The sequence below is a fragment of the Protopterus annectens genome, chromosome 3.part0, assembly GCF_019279795.1.
Source record: "Protopterus annectens isolate FY-2018-M chromosome 3.part0, PAN1.0, whole genome shotgun sequence".
NCBI lineage: Eukaryota > Metazoa > Chordata > Ceratodontiformes > Protopteridae > Protopterus > Protopterus annectens.
Window position 1 is genome coordinate 1,333,893,570 of NC_056731.1, and position 22,712 is coordinate 1,333,916,281.

Consider the following 22,712-nt stretch of genomic DNA (forward strand, 5'->3'; position numbering starts at 1 on the left):
AGATTTTTGCCTCATAATTTTGGCCTGTTCCTCTGAAAGTTGCTGTTCTCTGGCAAATCACTGAGAATTGCACTGACTGTTGAGTTTCAGACTTAAATCCTTCTATAAATGCATCCCAATGCAAAACTTGTTTTTTTCTATCAACATTCTGAGTTTATGAGAGCAATATTTAAAATTTGTCCTTGATTATGACCCTTTGTCCCTTAATTATTTTGCCTTAGTGAGGAATTCCTGAGCATACGCCTGCAGTGGACTGCATCAAACCCCATCACTGCAAGCTAATGCTATGGACATTGCCACTGGTTACATCATGGCAGCTTGACCACACTACTGGAAGATGTGCTCCTTAACTCCCCACAGCATCCCAATGTACCTGGCTATCATATGTACCTCCCATGACCCTAGCTGGTCTCATAGCTTTGCAGTCCCTTGTCACTACGTCTCCCTACCTGTGCAAGGGATGATTTGTAACTGTGTCTTGCTCACCACCTTAACCTGTTTGCATGCAATGATGTCTGATGCACAGTGTGGCCAGTCCATGAATTGCCTTGGATAGCCCAGGTGTAATACAGCATGAATCATTTTGCCCTCTGCTGTTTGAGTCATGACCCATAGTTGTGGATCAGATACTGCCTCTTTGCCAGTGCTGCATTGTAGGCAACCAGCTCCCCCTCAGCTTTGATATTGCTGCTACACACTCCTCCTCTGGCTCTCCATCCTGTCTTTCTGTTTCTGGTACAACTGGTATGGAAGGCACAATCAAGATGTTCACCTGCTGCTTCATCTGTTTGTGCAATCCCATGTTATGCAGCATAGTTCTCGCAACAAAAAACTTTCTGCAGATGTCTGGCCTGCATTGCAGTGTCCCTCCTGACATGCCTAGATAACGGAAGTATCCACTTAATATACTGAACACATACTCCACTATATTTTGTATTCCTGCATGGACTGTGTTACAGATCACTTCCTGCATGGTCTGGGGCTTGCAGATAGGGGATAACAACTAGAGTTCTAGGACATATCTGGTATCACGTGTAACAAATGCAATGAACAACATATTATATGTGGCCTGCTCCTTGCTTGCATGGTAGCTGTATGTATAATCCTGACTTTGCAGCAAGTGTATGCATCTAGCAACCAAATGACCCTGTAGGAATATTCTTCATCGATCCTTTGGCATAGATTGAAAGTAAGCCAAGTGTATGAATCATGGGAACTATCCTGGAAGTGCAGGAACGCATTGTAAATAATGCTTGGGGAATTATAGATGATGTGGTAGTTCAGGGAATGGAATCCTTCGTCTTTATGCATCACAGGTCTTCTGGGCAAGGGGAAATCTTGATGGTGGTGTGTTTATGTACAAACTGTGGCTCCCAGGATTTTGGGGAGATGAACTATATTGTAAAGTGTGTGGATGGTGCTGGTTCTGTCCTCTGTGTCCCTGAATATTTATACTAGTTAGTATACATATGCAATAATTTCCATATTTCCATAAGAAACATGCATAGAGCTATAGATAATATATCTATATCTATAGCTACATATAAATATACACACACACACACACACACACACACACATATATATATATATATATATATATATATGGTTTACTATCACATGTTCGACAGTACGGTGTTCGAGTGGACAGATGTCCGAAAAAATGTTCGGAAATCAGAATACTGAACACTGTAAATGCCGAACTGAGCATTTCAGTGAAGTCGAATGTCGAACATGTCAACTACACTGAAATGCTCAAATCTGCTCAACATTCTACAACAGATTTTGCAGGGGGGCAAGCCCCCCAGCACCCCCACACCCCCCTACTTATATATACAAACTCCAAGATCGCACTACACTGAGGAAAGGGTACATTTCCCAATCCCCACTATAGTGTGATTTGCACTACATTGTCGAACCTTGCTATAGCGAATGTTCGCTATTGTCAGGTTCGACAATGCAGTAATCGCAATTCCGGTTTTGCTACCTGAGTTTCACACACTGGTGGATCGCACATAGTGCGATCGACAATGTGATAGTAAACCTACACACACACACACATATATATATATATATATATATATATATATATATATATATGTAAATGTAGAGACCCAGTTTCACGAAAGTGCATTTTCGCGAAACTCAGTTAACTGACTCGCATCAGTTAACTGAATCACACTACAGTGAGAATAAGGAAACATATCCTTTTTCCCACTGTAGTGTAATCTCAGAGTTAGCATATATAAGTAGGGGGGTGTGGGGGTGCAGTGGGGCTTGACCCCCTGCAAAAACATATACTGGTTTGCCAGACACACTTCCAGTAATTAGATATACTAACTCCTGTAGGGAAAAGGTTCCTTTTACATCCCAAAGATGTGTCATGAATGATTTGGTTATCTCACAATGCACTTACAGGCACACACACTATAAATGAGTGAGGTGTCTATCTTGTGATGAAGGAGTGGTACTCTTTCTAGGACTGGTTTCATTGTTTTGCACATACAAAGCATGAGGATAGTCACTAGTTGCATAATGACTCTTAATTGGATTCAGCAAACAAGTAGATAAGGTGTGACTGAATGAATGAATGAATCAGTCAAGCAGTCAATCAATCAATGAAAAAGTACATATGCAAAAAGAGAGAGAGACTGGCAGAGCAGAGAAGGCCATCAGTTCAGCAAAACCTAAGCAACTCCGGGCATGCTGTGCTACTGTATGTTTCAAATATGTCATTCAATGATCTTTCACTGGCGTTTCACACTTTATGAATTAGCCATATTTCTTCTAACTCAAGCACAGGTTAACTAGTAACACTTACTCAAGAGTTTACCTAGTAACCAGCTGGCATAGAGAGATAAAGGTCTGTCTTCGACTCAGATGGCCTATGTTCTGTTAACAGAATGTGTGCCTGATGGAGTCAGCATAATCAGGATAGCTGTGTCTATCCTCTGGTGGAATGAAGGCTGAATAGGGCTGTCCTATACCAGAATCTATTAAAAGAGGGGTGACAACACATGAGGGGGCAATCTTGGGGCATAATTTGAATCGCTAAGTTGTGAATGTAGTATCCTTGGTCAGCAGGTATGCAGAAATGTACATGTGCATGAGGAGGTGAATTTTTTCCTGTAGTGATGGAGGGCATGAATCCATTATCCAAGGGGGGGGGGGGGGCTAGGGATTTAAAAATGTCCTAATTGCTAAGATGCTGGTAAAGGCAAAAGCAGGACCTTAGGCTGCCTGAATGCCACCTCCCCTGGAAATGGGGAAGATAATTGGCAGGAATAGGGGCAAAAAAAAAAAGCTACAAAAAATTTTTTATTAATGTATTTTCATTCCAAATATATATTCACAGGATGTTCTTTATGCTTCTTTGTACTGAAGTGGTACTAAAAGGAACAACAATATATGCACAAAGAGCTGTCCACAAATACTGATCGGCATGCAAAAGTTCTATGCTATTTGGCATGATAGGTTATGAAGTGTGTATTCACAATAAGGACATGGTATGACATAAAAGAGTATGTTTCCTAAGTGACAGACATGAAAAATACTTTTGTGTATGATAAATGTTTTATATTTTTATTTTACTAATGGCAACACAGTGGCATTGCACTACGTTTTTTTTTTTCCTTTCAGTCTTGGACCCACTGATGCCATTTTTATCTGGGGTACTTTCATCATAGCTGTATTTTTGTAGGTCATTTTACATGTCTATGGTTTCCATGGAATCTCGTAAAACATGCTGGTGAGTTGATTGTTGGGAAATTTTCTTTGGAGAATGTGTGTGTGTGTGTGTGTGTGTGTGTGTGTGTGTGTGTGTGTGTGTGTGTGTGTGTGTGTGTGTGTGTGTGTGTGTGTGTGTGTGTGTGTGTGTGTGTGTGTGTGTGTGTGTGTGTGTGTGTGTGCTCACGAGCATGTTTGCATGTGCATGTGCTAGACTGCCAGTCTATCATACCATCCCGGGTTAGTTCCTGCCTTGTTCTCATTGCCTGTTGACATTTTTTCCAGACCTAGGATCCTAAAGTAGATTAAACTGTATAGAAATTGGTCAGATGACATGCTAAGATATCAATAAATTGCCATTTAAAACCCAGACTGTAAAAAGTAGATGTCCTTCCTGAAGTGAAGACAGTTTTGAGGTATTTTGTGTCTGTATGTCCTTTTCTCAAATTTCAGACATATGGCATTAGGGGAGGTGACAGGCATTGGTCAGCTGGCTGGGTGTATGGCTATCCTTGGCAGGATATGCCATAGGTTATTAATACTGTAACACTGATCAGTCAGCCATCTACTATTATGGTAAATTCCTATACAACTGTACTTTTCTGGTTATGAAATGCATTAGGAAGAAAACTATGATTATGTGCACATTTTAGTGGCAAAAATTGAGAGACTGCTAACAGGAAACAAGTACAGTTATAGGCTTTCTTCTGCTATATAGAAAAGTGAAAGCACACAGACAAACTGTACTACCACTAAAAAGCCTGAAGGCACTTGTTGCTAATTTAATCTGTCACTAACAATTAGACTTGCGGCTAAACCTGAGGCTGTAAAATCAGATTATTTCTAAAATTAGATCTTGTCCTGATCTTTTATGTTGTTCTTTACAAAATACTATGTTAAATGTCATTTAATGAGGCTTTAAACTGTAGCATGGGACAGAAGGTAAACAGGAAATTAAAAAACAAGCCTTCAGAAAATATATAAAACTATTTATCATTCAATATGTAAGGTATCCTAGACATTTTCCACACTGCGTGATGTATTAATGACAAAAAAGCTGCAGTTAGTTCTAGTTCATATTAGTACATATACATTTTCTGTTTTGTTTAGCTTTAATAATTGACATTTGATATGAGGTTGGGTTTAACTGACCTGATGTAAAGGTTAGATTTGGGTCCGTAGTAATACTTCTCTGATTCGACATGCTGCGACGAATGTCTGGATTTTGATCTAGTAGTGATATTGTAACTTGTTTCCATGAAAAAGGCCACTGCAGTGCATTGTCTTTGTCTCCAGAGGTAAGATGGAAATATACTGCCATATAAGTAGGGAATGAACTAGTGCCATTTACATACAGATTAATCTGAAAACCATAGCCCTCACTTGTGAAGTAGCGTGGACTGAAAATACTTCCAGCTTCCCCAGCAGGACTGGTGTTTAGAAGATGAGTGAAATTTCTAATATGCCAAACATGTGTAGGACACTTTGTTTCTGAAAGGTTGATGTCATCGATGGAGATACCTCCCATAGATGCTCCAGAGCTTTTTACTCCTTCAAACACAACACGGAACTTGTTTGTGACACTCATACTAAAATGATGAAGCTCCCAGTTGTCCAAAGGTTGACCTATGAATAAGAAAAAAATCATAACTATGTGAACAATATATAATCACAAGACCAAATATATTAACTAAATTTTATTTGAAATAAAGAAGCAGCTTACTCTGTATTGTCACAAGTCTCATATCACTAAACAAGAGGTTATGTGGCAATAATTAATCAGCAGAACACAGCCATAAAACAAAAGATAATAAACAAGTAAAAGAAATAGCTGCAAGATTACAAAAGTAAATAATAAAACAAATAGCTATGGCCATTTCTTTTATTAACTTTTATTAGGTTATTATAGCATATACAGTCATGCTATGTAGGTTTACAGGTGTTTACTAGGCTAATGACAAGTTCATTTTTAAGCCTAGCCATGCATCCCAAATCTCAGATACGTTCTGGTACCCTTGATAAGTGTAAGCAGGTGCTTGGGAGTTGAAACATTTACAAGCAGGGGCATTGGAGATGAACTATTTACAGATTGCCTGTGTCCATTGGAGACATAGGTGTCAAACTAGGGTTGAAGTTTTTGTTCTCCATTCAGCTGAGTTGTCCAAGTTATGCTATGCAACTAGACAGAGTACCATATATATATATATATATATATATATATATATATATATATATATATACACACACACATATACATATATTATATATATATATATATATATATATATATATATATATATATATATATATGTATATTTGAAACAGTGGATAATGATAAAGAAGAATTAGTGTTATCAACTCAATGTTTGTGTACATTGTAGCTCAAAATATGAGCACCTGTTATGGTATTAGCTACCTCAAAAGGTGGGCAGAAGGAGATACTCTGGCTATCAGCAAATTTGCTGTTGGCAAAAGCAGTGTTTAAGTAATATATATTCACATTAGGACACACAGAGAAGACTGAAGACCAGTATTTTTAAATGACAAATTAAGTCTTCTGTATTTTCTCTCAATGAAAGACAGTGAGTGAGCTAATTAACTTAATTAGCTTAAGGGCAGTGACTTCATCAAACGATACTTTTGTGCTTACTGACAGCAGCCAATGAAAGAGGAGAGAGTGGGGAATTTTATGGTAAACAAATTCAGTACAGCCTTGAAATTATTTATTTTCCCTTTTAAATAAAAGGCCTAGTTCTTAGCTCTTCCCTAAGTTCAAGTGTGAGGTGACCTGTCCTAAATCCTGTGATTCACAAGGAGACACAGCTTTGGTTCCTTTCCTAAGCAAAACTTTTAATATGCAATGGAAAGCACACTACAATAAAAAATATAACACAATGTATATGTATATGTGTATATACCTTTCCCTGCACAGTAGTCTATGGCAGATTCTGAGTGAGATTACTCAATAAAGACATGAAATTATGTATTTTGCCTTTAAATAAAATGCCTGGTTCCTATCTCCTCCTTCATTTCACAGATTAATAACCTTAAATTACTTATTCTAATCCCTGACTACACAGCTTTGGTAACCTTCATAAACAAAACTTTTAATATGCAATGAGAAATACACTGTTTTGGTCTTGTATACCTTATTAATGTTTCTTCATAATTTAAAAGCTTTAGATTCATAACTTATTCTACTTCAAAATGACCTGATTGGGCTACCATACTGATGTGATTAAAAGATCATCTCTCCCAAGATGTACTACGTATCTGCACCATATAATTTGTTGCTCTTTTCTTTTTCTCTCACTCTCTCTTTCTCTTCACATAGTTTTCTCGATTTATCAGTGGAATCAGTCTAAATGCCTGCTTTGTCTGAGTACTTCTGGAGAGAATGATTAGTGACTCCCTTTATTCTGAGCTCTTTGTCATCCTCTAAACTGAAGTTTGTGCCTTCATTTTTTTCCAGTGAGGGGCAGTAGATAAATCAATTATTGTGTAAAAAGGAAACATTTCTTAGCTTGAGGAACTCCTGTCATACTCTCATTCCATGTAAGTCAAAAGTGCTAAATTTCTTGTTTTTCATATTTGGTACCCATTCATCTGTGATTGAGAACTTAAAGTAACAGAGCCTGCTCAGCAGATTCTGTACTGTTGATACAGTAGAAATAAGATGGGACTATATACACATACTGATAAGGTTTTACAAGAGCCAAAATATAAAATGTAATGAGTAATAAGATATAGGGGGCAGTATTGCAAAGTCTTAAAGAACACCATGTAAGATTTCATGCAAATTTGATATAATATTTTGAATGAGGAGGGTGAATAAGCAATGACATGATAGAGACAGGGAGAGATATCTCAGAATATTTATATGTAGCAGTGCATGGATAATTTTGTATTGGAAAATGATGAAAAAATTGTACTTATCATTTAATTATTTTTAATGATGAAAAGTGAGTATGATTGTGCATTTTAGTACTTATATTTTACTGAGCTCAGTTTCCCTTAGAGCACTTTGACATCTGAGGTACATGCTGACTATTGTTTTTTGTGAGGGTGAAACTAATATCTATGTAATTTAGAATTGTAACTGCATGCATCATTGGTAAATGTGCAGTTTTACCACTGCCTCACCATTGTTGCCTTGGTATTGATGCTATGCTATCACTGTTTCCATATGAACAAACCTGTGTTGTTAAATCCATGGGTTACATTTCTTTATCACAACTATGTAACTACCCCTTTAGTATTTTGTGATCTGCAACAGTACTACCTGGTGCCAGCCACCTGCACATGTGGTAACACTAATGCACCAGCATGTACTCCCTTTTTGTCTTTTTCTACACAGCAGTGATATGTACTGTGCAGAATACAGCTGTATGCACACAGCTAGCATATAGATCTAGTAGCATAGCCTTGTGGCCCATGTTAGTTCTGTCTCTGTAAGTGCATAGACATGCTTTACATTTTACTTCTATATATGTATTTTAGGTAGGTGCATCACTGGACACGTTTATCATTTTTTCCGTATTTTTGAAACCCATTATGACCTACTGACATTTAAAATTACTAGAGCTGATTGCAGCATTTGATTTATTACTTCCTGATTAATTATTGTAATAGTCTGTATGAGAAACAATGCTGATAGTAATTTATTATGACATCTTCAGACAACAAGCTGCAAATCATACATTTGTGCAACCCGGTCATTTTTAACTTGACTGTTAATAGGGAAGCTTTTTGTATTGCTGTAAACTGTTTGAACAGATTTAAGATAGAAACAAACTTATTTATATTTATTTTGAACAAGCATATTAAAAACATATTTTGTGGGGTCATAGAGTGAGAACACAATGCCTGGAGATATGTCTTACCTACCACTTCTTTTGTTAAAGAGTAAAAGGAAATTTGTCATGACATTCATCTGCCATATTAATGCATTTGTCATCCAAATGGCCAAAAACTGCAAAATATCGAAATGGATTTCAGATGACTTGACTGCTCTCTTTTGCTCAATATTAAAAAGTTGTCTTTCCCTCAGCTATTCTGTCAACACAACCAGATGTAAATAGAAAATCCGTTGTTTTGCAGAAATATGCATAGAGTTTTGAAAGCATTAGAGAGATTAGTTAAGGCTGTGTATTTATACATCTTTTCATTGTTTGACCTGATGTAGGTTTTAGGCCAAGTAAACCTGATTTTACAAAAAAGAGGATTCTGTACATCTAAAACACGATTAAAGGTCCTATGTCTTAATGTAAACAGCAGTATGTCACTTGATATCACATGTGTCACTTACTGTGTGGAAACACTAGAAAGCACACACACATTAAGACAGTTTAAACACGTGATGCTATCACATATAACTTTTACTGTGAGGAGGCTCTAGAATGTGCACACACTATGGTAGTCTTAACACATTGCACCTGAAGTTTTTCCAGTCTTTTCTGTATATAAATGACTCCAAGGATGCCAGCATTTGTATAGAGGATTGTTGATGCTAAACATTAACAAGATAGCGGGCAGAATGCATTCTCTGAACTCCAGCCTTTGACTAAAGTTGAATCACAGTACTCTGCATTGCACAGTTGAAGTTGCAAGTACAAAACTTCCTACAGATTGCTTTGTGTTTTATTGAAGCCTCATATCCAAAACCCCTAGCACCTCATGCTTTCAAATAAAAGGTTGGGGACTAGGTTCATTTGCATTATTATGACATGCTAATTGGATATATATGATTTTAAACTATATACTGATTTGGGCTTTAGAGCTAAGATGAAAGTACTGTGAACAAACTGGTAAACCATCCACTAAATGTCCCATTCCTCCAGAATCTACTCCAACCCAATCGCACCACCAGACCACTAGGATCCAGCAACAAAAATCACTTGCAGATCACTAAAGCCAATAACTCTGCTGGTGAAGCACTATTCTCTTGCACCATAGCCAAATTATGGAACTTTCTCCCACCCACAATTACCTCCATGCTATCATGCACTCACTTCAAAACTTTACTAAAAGTGCACCTAAAAACATGCTGGCTATGCCCTTGCAACTCCCACTCTAATATCACCCACCCAATCCAACCACTACCTTTCTTTCCACTCCACTAACTACCTTGATTATAGCAAGCTCAGATGCTCATAAGCCTAGTACTTATTTTACAGCAGGAACTTCTTATTGTAACATTTGTTAATGTCTGTTATGTACTTCACAGATAAAGATTCTAGTTGTCTACTGATATACTATGTTCTTCATCTGTAAATATGTTGTAAGTAATTGCTATGTAAATTGTTAATCGCTATGTAATCCAATGTAACTGCTGTCTGTTTATTTTAACTGTGGAGCTTTTCTCCCCGGGCCTCTGCTGAAAATGGACCTATGTCCAGTCGGACACTCCCGGTCAACAAATATAAATAAATAAATAAACTTAGATGATAGAGTTGCTGGATATGAGACTGTAGTAAACATAAGAAAATATGGCAAGGTGTTTATCATGAAAAGATTTATACCTTACCAGGTATATAGAATAATAAACAAAGAAGAGAGTACAGTGTAAAAAAACAATAAAATGGCATGATTGATGAGCCTACTGGTGATTATTACTGTTATGCAATAGTGTTATTTAATAATATGCAGTAGCTTTACAAATAGCTGCTTTTATAGCAGCATTCATTTTCATATTGGTCTTTGTGTGCTTAAGTAATTAACCAGAATTGTTAGTGCCAGCTGCTGTGCATGTACACTTCATTGTAGGAAGGTCACTGAGGCATTTGCATCTGTGTCAACTATTGTACATGTGCACATCATTGTAGGATTGTCACTGAGGTGTATACTCCTGTGCCAACTATTGCGCATGTGCACATCTTTGTAGAAGGGTCACTGAGGTGTATGCATCTGCACCAACTACTGGACATGTGCACATCCTTGTAGGTGGGCTAGTGAAGTTTATGCATCTGTGCCAACTACTGCACATGTGCACATCCTAGTAGAAGGATCACTGAGGTGTATGCAACTGTGCCAATTAATGCACTCATACACATCTTTGTAGGAGGTTCACTGAGGTGTGTGCATCTGTGCCAACTACTTCACATGTGCACATCATTGTAGAAAAATCACTGAGGTGTATGCATCTTTGCCAGGCTATTGCATGCATATACATCAATGAAGGAGGAACATTGAAATGTATGCATCTGTGCCAACTACTGCACTAGTGCCCATAATTGTGGAAAAATCACTGAGGTTTATGCATCTTTGCCAGGCTATTGCATCTGTATACATCATTGAAGGAGGAACATTGAAATTTATGCATCTGTGCCAACTACTGCACTAGTGGCCATCACTGTAGAAAAATCACTGATGTTTATGCATCTTTGCCAATTACTGCACATATGCACATCATTGTAAGGGGCTCATGGGTGTTTGTGCATCTGTGCCAAACACTGCACATGTGTGTATCATTGTAGAAGGGTCACTGAGGTGTATGCATCTTTGACAACTATTGGATATGTGTACATCATTATACGTGTATGCATCTGAGCCAACTACTGCACATGTGCACATTATTGTAAGAGGGCTCCTAAGGTGTATGCATCTCTGCCTACTATTGCACAGGTGGCACAGCTGCATACACCTGTGCAGTAGCTGCACAGATGCTTACATCTGTGAAAACTACTGTACATGTGCTCATCAGTGTAGGAGCATCACTGAGGTTTATGCATCTGTGCTAACTACTGTATATGTACATGCACATCATTGTAGGTGGGTCACTGAGGTGTATACACCTGTGGCATCTTTTTGTGGAGATAATCTGTATTTACCATCATAAAAGCTCTGTTTATCCAATAATTACAGTACATTGACACCTGCCACACTACAACACAAGAAGCATATTTAAATTTAAGACATTTTACAAACTCTCTGTTTTATAATATTAATAATGAACCCTGGGACCATCAGTAATACAGGTGCTTTTTAAAAAGCTCTTGTCCTGAGGAAAATAACAGAGATAATAGATCTGGTAGTGATTATTACTATAAAAATATAATGCAATGACTGAAGCGCAAAACAAGTGAGGTAATAATAAGAGAGAAACAGCGACTCTTTTTCTTTATATTATTATTTTGTTACAGCGTTCTGTTGTATGTTCCGTGGTTTATGAATTATTCCCATTACAGGTATTTGTAAGCCAGCAAACTATAGAAGATGTCATTTTAGTTATATAATTCCAAACACCAGCAGAACTGAACTAAATCAGTCCATAAGGTATCTGCTTTCAAACAATTATCATCCATCAGGACTGCAGTTCCATTTCTTTTCAATGCTCACAATTTATTTTCAGTGAATTCATGTCATTTTGAACTGCCATGTTTTAAATATGTAATTTCATTTGTAGAACAAAGTTGTTGTCACCTGCTGCAGGTGTATCTCAGCATATAAATGCCATGTCTTAGAAATTACAGGTGATAAAGGTTGTGGGTTCTGTTCCCCTAACGGGTGTATATTAGCCTGCTGGTATACTGCAGCATGCAACTGAAGTATGACAATTCCCTCAAGGGGAGGTTAATAAACACTTCTGTTCTATACACATTTTGCTTTCCTGTGCTTGTCCAGAATTTTTGACATGAAAAGTTGGCAACCCTAACTGCAATGTCTTTGAGAATCTGGGTGATAAAGGTTGTGAGCTCAAGCCTATTAGGGGTGAGATATTGTTTCTAGATCCTGTCAGTGTTGAGGACAAAATCTCTGACTAGTTAATGAGCTGCTTCCTGTGACAAGGGTACAGATTTTGAATCTTTCCACCTTTATTTGCCTACTCTGCGATCTTGAGCAAGTCACTTAAACAGACACTACTTTCAGGAAATTGGGAATCTTGGCTAAGCTTCTTAATGGTCTCCTGGACTACATCCCTAGTATTGACCTATGAAATTAGTCATCCAACTTCACTCTAGCTACGCTGCATTTTCACTTTAGAAAATTAAGGCTGCAGGCTGCTAAAATCTTCATCCTGTAGTCCTGGTGTTTGACTGATTCAGTGTCCATTTTCCTAATGTCGGGGCTGTCACTAGGTGAAATGGCACCCTAGGTGAAGTGTTCCATTGCACCCCCCCATGAACATCACCAAGTGCCCCTGCTCTCCACCCTGGTCTATCCACACCATCCGGATGTCTTTTTTTCTTTTCTTTTCTTTACTTTTCACTCTTTTCTCACAGTCTGTCTTATTCTTTAGTTTTTTATCTACATTCATTCATTCAACACATTCCAACAGGGCAAGACTGCACTCTGCTATCTGTAGAGGAAATAACTGCATTAAGCCGGTGTCTGGGGCCTACTAAGCTCCCAGAAGTTTTGAGGTTATTGAAGCTTTGACGTGCACTTAAGAACTTTCTTCAGTCTTTGATCCAATAATAGTCTGAACAAAAATCATAAGCAAGGAAAGAAATTCAGTCTTATTTTGTATTTTTTTTGTTTTAAAGAAGAAATAAGTTGTATCCAAGGCTTAATACTCAAAGCTGACAAAATAGCAGTTCATGCTAAACTGAAAATTACCTCCCTCCCCTCTCCCACAAAATAATAATAAAAAAAATTAATTCTGTTGTTAGATTGGGATTGCTATTGGCATACATATATACAGCATGCCTCCTCATCCCTATCCCCCAAATTATAGTCGCTGGTTGTGTACTCCTCTGTTGTCAGACTGGGACAAAATTGATAAAACAAATAGAGCATAACTTATTGCTGTTAGACATATAAAAACAGAATGCTTCTTTACCCTCCACCTAAAGACAGCCACCTGTGTAAGCATCTGTTGCTTGATTATGAGGAAAGTGAAAAAAATGATTATCTCAGTAATGTTTCCAACTTGTTTGTTCTAGACAGTACACTATTCCTATGCATGTGATAGTGATCCTCTGTGCACACCTCTGACAATTGTGAGAAAAATTAAAGAAATGATGACCACACTACCCCCAGTCCAACACAAGCTATAGTGACCTGCACAAACCTGAGGTTTGTGTGGAAAATTACAGCAGTAATTACATCATCCTCAGTCCACCCCCCACACACATATACACAAGCTACAGTGATTTTCTGTGCATACCTCTAATCAGGGCCAGTTTTAGACTGAGTGGGGTTCAGAGCAGAGACCACAATTAAGCATTTCTCACAATCTAGCAATAGACCACAGAAATTCTGAAGATCTGGATGCTCTTTTGATGCATTTTGTGCCTTACTTTTTTGAAAGATGACTGTATAAACTAAGAAAATGAGAATATGGTTACTTTCATCCTGACAAATTCCAGCTCAGCAAAATGTTATAACCATTTCTGTTTACAACTCAGATATCTGATTGTGATAAAAGAGGATGGCCATGTAATGTATTTCACCTTTGCTTCACACACTTACATTAGTCATGCAAAACCAGAATACTGAGCATGCAACAGTGGATAGCTAGTCAATTCCTCCACAGACAGCCCAAGCAATTATACCTATGTTGTGCATATCAGATATCTTACTTCAGAAAAATGCAGACTATTCCTACAAACTCAGATAGTGACTGTTTAAACTGAGCAAATAGTAAGATGGTCAGTTACTTTCATTGATACAAAAAACACCCCCACCCAGCAGTAGTAGCTATTTCTGTATACATTTCAGATATCTGACTGTTATAAAAGAAGATGGTCGTGCGATATATACATCACATTTGCTCCACACTGACAGTTGCCACATATAAAAGTATTCCAAGGTGCTTCATACAAATTACAAAGCCAGAATAAAGATAAGATAACATCAGCTAGTCATTTCCCTCCATAGACATCCACAGCAATTATAACTATTTTGTCTGTGCATATCTCAGATGATCAGTTCTTACATAAAGCAAATAATGATTGTTTTCTATTTTCTCTCCTGCAAAGGCCAGCTGGCATACCACTCAGCTATCTCTGATTTTCCTCATATTTTTGCTATATTTCTTTTAAAATGTTTGCTTTTCTGATAAATCAATTAGGATTACAGTAAGTCAGTAATGCCAAGCATTCATGCCTTTTTGTTCATAAAATATGTGTTGACAGAAAATATTTTGTTCCACAATCATTTTAAGTGAAATGTATGGATCAGTATTTAAAGTTTGTCTTTTATTTTGAGCCTTTGGTCCCATGGCATTTCCTTTTTTGGCTTTGTCCTTATCATTTGATAAAGAAATTGAGAACTATGCTGCCAATTATTAATATCTGATTGACCACTGCTAGCATTAAAAAAACACAGGTACACTACCACTCACAGAAACTTCAGTTTTTGTTTTATGCTGCATCCACACAATGACTTGAGTGACCAGGTCAACTGCAATTACTCCTCCTGGGCATCTACCATGCTGCAGGTGTATATTCTTTTATGGGGACACTACTCTGCAGAACATTTATAATTAAATGTATTTATTTGTAGAGCAAAAAACAAAAAAAAAACTAATGTCTTTAAAATAATAAATAAGCAAGTGCAGAAAAGTGCCCATTGAAGAAGATCCCCCTAGGTGACCACATAATTGGCCTCTATCTGTTGTGTATCCTAAACAAGTCAGTTAACCAAACCATTTTTTTTTCAGATTACTCCTGAAAAAAACAACTACTTGCACCTATTGAGTTTTCCTGGTTAAGAAAAAAAATGTATGACACAATAAGCATAAACAACTTTTTTCTGATCTATGCTTAGCTTTTTCTTCTCTGGAAAGATAAAAGAAGATACTTTCTCATTTTTGGTAATTAAAAAATAAGATGATTATCTCTGCGATAAAGAGGGATGCACAAGGTGGTCCTTCAATGAAAGATAAAAAACAAACCATAATGGATTACTAGTTAAGATCAGTTAAATTTTCATTAAAAAAGTCTGTAGATAAGACACTCCCCGGGATTCATGAAGCTCGGCGCAAGGCCAGTGTAAGGCTTGCGCCGGCGGTGCAGTGAATAGTCGGCGTAGCAGCGCCATATGCATAGTAATGAGTGCGCGCCGCAACCACAGACACGTGCGTAGGGCACGTGAGCGAGCCCAAGTAGGATGCGTCCGGAGGCGTGGCCAAGCCGGCAGGCGATGAGCAACCTAAAGTGCTGACTTCCACAGTCCGCCTGTAATAGTAACCGCACCAGCCAGGGCCTGTGGAGAATGAAACGTACGCAGACTATGCAACATAGTACCCGTTCCAACAAAACGGAGAACCAAACATTAACCCATGAAGTCCTAAGTGTACCCGTCCAAGGAACAAAGGATACGCGTAATACCGTGTCCGTCCCGCAATGCACTGTCAGTGGGCATACCCAGTGAAGGTGTACCGCAGCATGTCAGCGCTCCGCACCGACATAGAAGTAGTGACATGGGCATGGTCACCAGCAGTAGTGAGAGTACACAGCCGGGTAGCCATGTCGATATAACAACAAGAAGGAAACAAGATACCCTAAACACAGGCAAACATGTGCATAGCAACATGTACCACACCCAGCAACGTGCTCGTCGCATACACATAGGACGTCATATGTCTAAGCGTAATATCCAGAAGCAGAACTCATGCATGCAAATGTAATACACAACAGCCCCATCATAGCATGTAACCCGCACCCATGTACGACCGTGCACCCAACCCAGCTAGCAGCCTTGCGCAGCTACACACCTACACACAATGGGCATACCTGAAATGTGGTAAGAAGTATTGTCCTAGGCAGTGCCACGCGGACAAATATGTACCCCACATGTTAACAACCCACCTCAGGTACAGATATCCAAATGGCTGCATGTGAATGTGTCGGCAGAATGTGTACATCCCGCATGTGGTATGGACCTGTTGAAACCCCATAGGCGTGCACACGCCACGGTGCCCATAACTGTACACATCTGGACAAGGCGGTATGTTCAGCCACCGTACCGATGATTAGCTATGCAGACATGTCAAACACAACACATATAGCGGAACATCTGCCTACCAAACAGGACGCCCTAACAGGGTGCCACAGGCACAGAAGGGGAAGGTGGGACATCACATGTTGAGAGTAGCGTTGCCGGACGGCCAAACACCCACGGCCAACGCAAAGGACGGAATAACATGCATATGCCTGGATGGATGGGTATGTCATAGCATGGGAATAGGCCAAGCCATCCGCCATAATAGCCATGTGTACTACATACAAACAGCCAGTAACACGCAGTAGTAATGCATGAAGGCATACACGACTGTGGGAATAGCACAGGACATACGGCACGTGCCAAGTGTAGATGCATGACAAAAAAGTCCAGGATGGGGCCCCCTGCAAAGAGGAACATGTGCCAACCCCACCTCCCACAGATGTACCGGCAGTGAAAACACATGCCAAACACACACCAACACTACCGTCCATCCCACGACAGCAACGGAGGCTGGTCAAAGACCACCATGACGCGCGCACAAACAGGGACACGTGTAACCGTTGCCTTAACACCCCCCCTTAGGCCAAAGAATAATAGAATGGACATATGCATGTAATGCTGTGAAGGATGTGTGGTAGTCCTCAGTATCACAGAGGTAGGTACACAGATACACTGTAATCAACCGTGACGTATGTGCACTGTAGACAGCATACCTGCAGGTAATACAGAGTTCAATCACGTGCCACAGAAATATACACATGAGAAAGAGGATAGGGGATAGACAAGTGTGAATGGGACAAACTATGAACATAGGTTCATAGGTCCATAGGTACAGAGTAGGCTATCTACCCAAGGGCAGCCATAACCCTAGGCCATAGTTAGGTTTCCTTTGCCAACCCTCCGGTCTGGAGATAAAATGCCTATTATATTGCTGTACCTCTGTCAAGCAGTGACAATGATGTGATCCCTGAGGTATATCTGCAGTCCCCCATCCAACGGACAAGATCCCCCTCGAACAAGGCTAGCAAGGTTCTCTGCCTCACATGTACTGTGATGTAGATCCACAGCATAGTGAGTGTCTGGGTGATGTATGTGTCACTCCAACACATTCTATTAATGACCGTGTCAAGGTTCACGTCACCTGCCCTTGTGGTTCCGAGGGATGTAGATCCAGTAGGTGAAGCATAGTCATCAAATATGGGTCGACATGGCCTCGTATGTCAGGCACAGGTCAACACTGAACAAGAGGTATGTGACTGAATGGAGCAGGAGTCCTTACAGTGGGGCAGCATAACACAAATCCCTGACACCCTGCATCTGTCTGACGATTAACCTATGGGGCCTTCCCAGCTGCTGTAGGTGTCAGGTCAGATACCTTCCGAATGGGGCAATGTACTCAATCATAGGTGTAATGAGTAATGAGTACAAGGAGATGATGACCTACCCTGATCTAGATGTGAATCCCTGCACAATCAGGTGGGCAATGTAGAAGTTCTACTGAACCACGATAGCAATGTGTGTGTCGAACGAATGGTGACTGACAACCTGGGTCCCCAGATCCCTGGTAATTCCCCCCGTGCTCAGTGGACTGCCACCCATATGCCGGACAGGGGTGACCTCGTTCTTCCCGATGGGTATGACTATGCATTACCTGGCATTTAGCTGTAGGCCATGTCCCTGACAGCAGATATCCATATCTGGGAGGCCCCTTTGAAGGATATCTGTGTCAGATGTCCGTCCCACTATGGCACCCGGTTCGCAGTCATCTACAAACAATGTCAGCCATAACACCCCTGTGTGTGCTTGTACTGTGGAAATGTAGATGTAGAAAAAGAGTGGACCCAGGGCAGAGCCCCGTGGGACACCGCCTGTGACAGGCAGTAAGTCTGACATGCTGCCAGCAACTATGACCGCGTGGGTTGTGTCACCTAGCCAGTTTGCAACCCATCCTGCGATGTACGTGTTCACATCCAAGCTGATGGGTTTATCAATGATACCCGAGGGGGGTATTGTGTTGAAGGCCTTTGCCAGGTCGAGGTAGGCTGTATGGACTGCATGACCCTCATCAATGGCCTCGGTGACTGTCCCTAAAACGTCAACCAGGATTTAAATGCATGAACCGCCCCTGACCAAGCCAAACTGGGTTGGATGCAAAGTATGCAGGTCCCCTATGTCGTCATCTATGGGCCGCAGTATGATCCTTCCCCATGTCTTTGCAGATAAGTCTTCTCATGGTAATGGGATGGTAATAACCAGGGTCAGTGGAGGCACTGGCCCTGTGAAGTGGGACTACAGTCACCGTGCGCCACAACTTGGGTAATGCTACCGAGGTGAGGCTAAGAATAAACAGCTGTCCTAACTGTGGGTCTAATTCCTCAATGAGATCACAGAGTACACAGTCGGGACACCAGCTGGTCCCATGGATGCTGTGTTCACTACCTTGGAGAGAGCATGTCCCACCCGTGCGTTACAGAACATTCGGGGACCACAAACCGCTGGTACAGACATCTCTTCATGTGGGGGGGGTGGAGATGTCTTCACCGAACCTGTCAGCCCATATGTTGGCAATGTGTGTATGTTCAGTAAACTCCACATCATTGTGAACCCAGTCAGAGCATATCTGGGAGTTACCTCCCAGGTGTCCAGCATAGCAAATGAAGGCCGTATGATTGTCTGTCGAGTCCTTGGAGATATATCTGTGTAACCTGCCCCGGACTATGTCATGACAGCCTGTAGCTCTTCACATATAATGAGCAAGGGTGTCATACCTCACAAGGTGTCTGCTCTGCCTTGTAGTAGCCACCTCCTCTCGTTGTACAGCTTGTGTATGGCTGGGGTACACCACATTGGATGCTTGGCATTGGTACAATGAGCCACAGTTGGGTAAGGGAATGCCTGATCCATGCAGTCCTGTAGGTGCCGGTAGAAGGCATATGTAAGTGATGCAGTGGCTTGAGTAATGTTGACCACTGGCTCAGGGTCCTTAAAGGAGACCACAGTAGTGTTCAGAATTGTGAATTCGGCCTTTGAGAAAGCCATGTGTATGGTAACCGGCAACACGCACAGCATCGTATGTCAATAGCAGAAGCCATTGTCCAAATAAACATAGATTAACTTCAGTATTACAATATGTATTATTATACATTTATTGATATGTGTCTGCTAATTACACTTGCAAATGGCCGGTAAGACTGGGCCAAAGTGCTCGTGAGTTATCTGTTATGGTGATGTCATTCCAACAATAAAGTGGCGATACTTCCCTACTGGGACCTCTGGGGATTATTTAAAGCGGTTGTTAACCTGCATCATTGGATGTACACCATTTGGTTCCGGTTTTGGAAAACCTGGTTTCTGTAGCACTACACACTATGGGTAGTCAAGTAGACATCTGCAATTGGGGAACATACAGCAGCAGTCAAAACCACTGGCCACATGGACACAGTCCGACAAGCTCTACACTTTACATATGCACATTGGTGTCCATTGTAGGACCCAAAAATTGTCCCGTATGGAATACCTGCCAGCCTTCATCGTCCAACCAGGAGAAGCGACAGTCGTGACCACGGCACAGCTAGACATATGCACCACCAGCGTGTTTAATGTTGATGACAAGTGTCCATGAAATGCAGGACATATGAACAGAAAACCCCAGACTGTCGAGTCCATAGAAGTTCGTCCACATCCCAGTCCCGCACACATGAAGGATTTGTAATGGGTACTGTCGAGTGTTGCAGCCATGGGATCCTGGGTATGCAGAAATGGGGCTCGGTGTTGTTTGGCAGATAAGCCATTGTCCCGCCCCGTGGGAGGGATGTGGGTATAGCACATGCCTTACCCCCCACTAATAATGCAAAACATCCACCGGAGAATGCTAAATGCAGCTGTGAAATGTGTACAGCCCTATACCAGTGTCCAGTAGGCATTACCCATGGACGGACAAACGTACGGCCAAGATGGCACCCATAACTGCAAACCCGGTGGAATTACACAGCTGCAGGAATGCATAACACAGGAAATACAGGTGGGAACTACAGTGGACACTCCCCATACAAAGTCGGACCGCCGTGTGAATACCGCGTCGCAGCACTCAATCTGCCAGCACCAAAATGGGGATTACTCGCTGCCATGCTGCGGAACAAATGGGCGACCTGTGGAACACATACTAATGGCACACCAACAACGTCAACTAGGAAGTTCAGTCAAAACCACCTGCCAGATGGACACAGTCCAACAAGTTCTACACTTTACATATGCACATTGGTGTCCATTGTAGGACCCAAAAATTGATACCTATGGAACATCATATAGCTGTTATCGTTCAACCAGAAGAAGCGACACCCGTAACTATGGCACGGCTAGACATATGCACCACCAGCGTTATTACGGTTGATGACAAGTGTCCATGAAATGCAGGACATATGCACAGAAATCCCCAGAGTTCCGAGTCCATAGAAGTGCGTCCACATCCCAGTCCTGCACACATGAAGGATGTGTAATGGGTACTGTCGAGTGTTGCAGCCAAGGGATCCTGGGTATGTAGAAACAGGACTCGGTATTGTTTGGCAGATAATCCGTCGTCCCGCCCCGTGGGAGGGATGTGGGCGTAGCACCTGCCTTACTCCCCACTAATAATGCAAAGCATCCACCGGAGAATGCTAAATGCAGGTGCGAAATGTGTACAGCCCTATACCAGTGTCCAGTAGGCAATTCTCATGTATGGACAAGCGTACGACTAAGATGGCACCCATAACTGCAAACCCGGTGGAATTACACAGCCGCAGTAAGGCATAACACAGGAAATACACATAGGGACTACAGTTGACATTCCCCATACAAAGTTGGACCGCCCGTAACACCGCGTACACAGCACTCAATCTGCCAGCAACAAAATGGGGATCACTCGCTACCATACTGCGGAACAGATGGGCGACCTGTGGAACACATACTAATGGCACACCAACAACGTCAACTAGGATATGTAAACTATGGCGTTCCCACCTATAAAGAAAACATGCGTCAATGAATACATAGGGGATCAACATGTTCTGGTGGTGTTATGTTGAAAATACAGTGACGGATATTTCCTATTGGGACGTCTGAGGTTTATTTAAAGCAGTTGCTAACCCGCATCTTTGGATGTACACCATTTGTTCTCAGTTCTAAAAAACCTGGTTTACGTAGCACCACGTAGTATGGGTAGTCAAACAGACATCCACGATTGGGGAACATGCAGCAGCAGCAGTCAAAACCACTGGCCAGTTGGACACAGTCCAGCAACATCTAACTTTACATATGCACATTGGTGTCCATTGTAGGACCCAAAAATGTATCCTAACAGAATTCCATCCAGCCGTTACCGTCCACCAGATGACGCGATAGCCATGACTACGGCACAGTTAGACATATGCACCACCAGCATGTTTAAGGTTGATGACAAGTGTCCATGAAATGCAGGACATATGAACAGAAATCCCCAGATCGACGAGTCCATACATGTGCGTCCACATCCCAGTCCCGCACACATGAAGGATGTGTAATGGGTACTGTCGAGGGTTGCAGCCATGGGATCTTGGGTATGCAGAAATGGGGCTCGGTGTTGTTTGGCAGATAATCCGTTGTCCCGCCCCGTGGGAGGGATGTGGGTGTAGCACATGACCTACTCCCCACTAATAATGCAAAGCATCCACCGGATAATGCTAAATGCAGGTGTGGAATGTGTACAGGCCATAACAGTGTCCAGTAGGCAATTCCCATGGATGGACAAGCCTACGACCAGGATGGCACCCATACCTGCAAGCCCGGTGGAATTCCACAGCTGCAGTAAGGCATAACACAGAAAATACAGATAGGGACCACAGTACACACCCCCCATACAAAGCCAGACCGGCATGCGAATACCAGCGTAGACAGCACTCAATCTGCCAGCAAGAAAATGGGGATCACTCGCTTCCATACTGCGGAACAAATGGGCGATCTGAGGAACACATACTAATGGCACACCAACAACATCAACTAGGAAGGTTATAGGATGGTTAAGCTATGGTGTACCCACATATAAAGAACATCCTTCAATGAATTAATAGGATCCACATGTT

At 41.1% G+C, this 22,712-nt stretch overlaps 1 protein-coding gene across 1 annotated transcript in view; it reads right to left on the reverse strand.

The window, feature by feature from the left end:
- Positions 1–22,712, reverse strand: part of LOC122797063 (meprin A subunit beta-like) — a 577,824-nt gene that overhangs the window by 250,985 nt on the left and 304,127 nt on the right. The window contains exon 7 of the mRNA XM_044065839.1: positions 4,879–5,352. Within this exon, the coding sequence (XP_043921774.1) occupies positions 4,879–5,352 (474 nt within the window). The remainder of the gene's footprint in view (positions 1–4,878; positions 5,353–22,712) is intronic.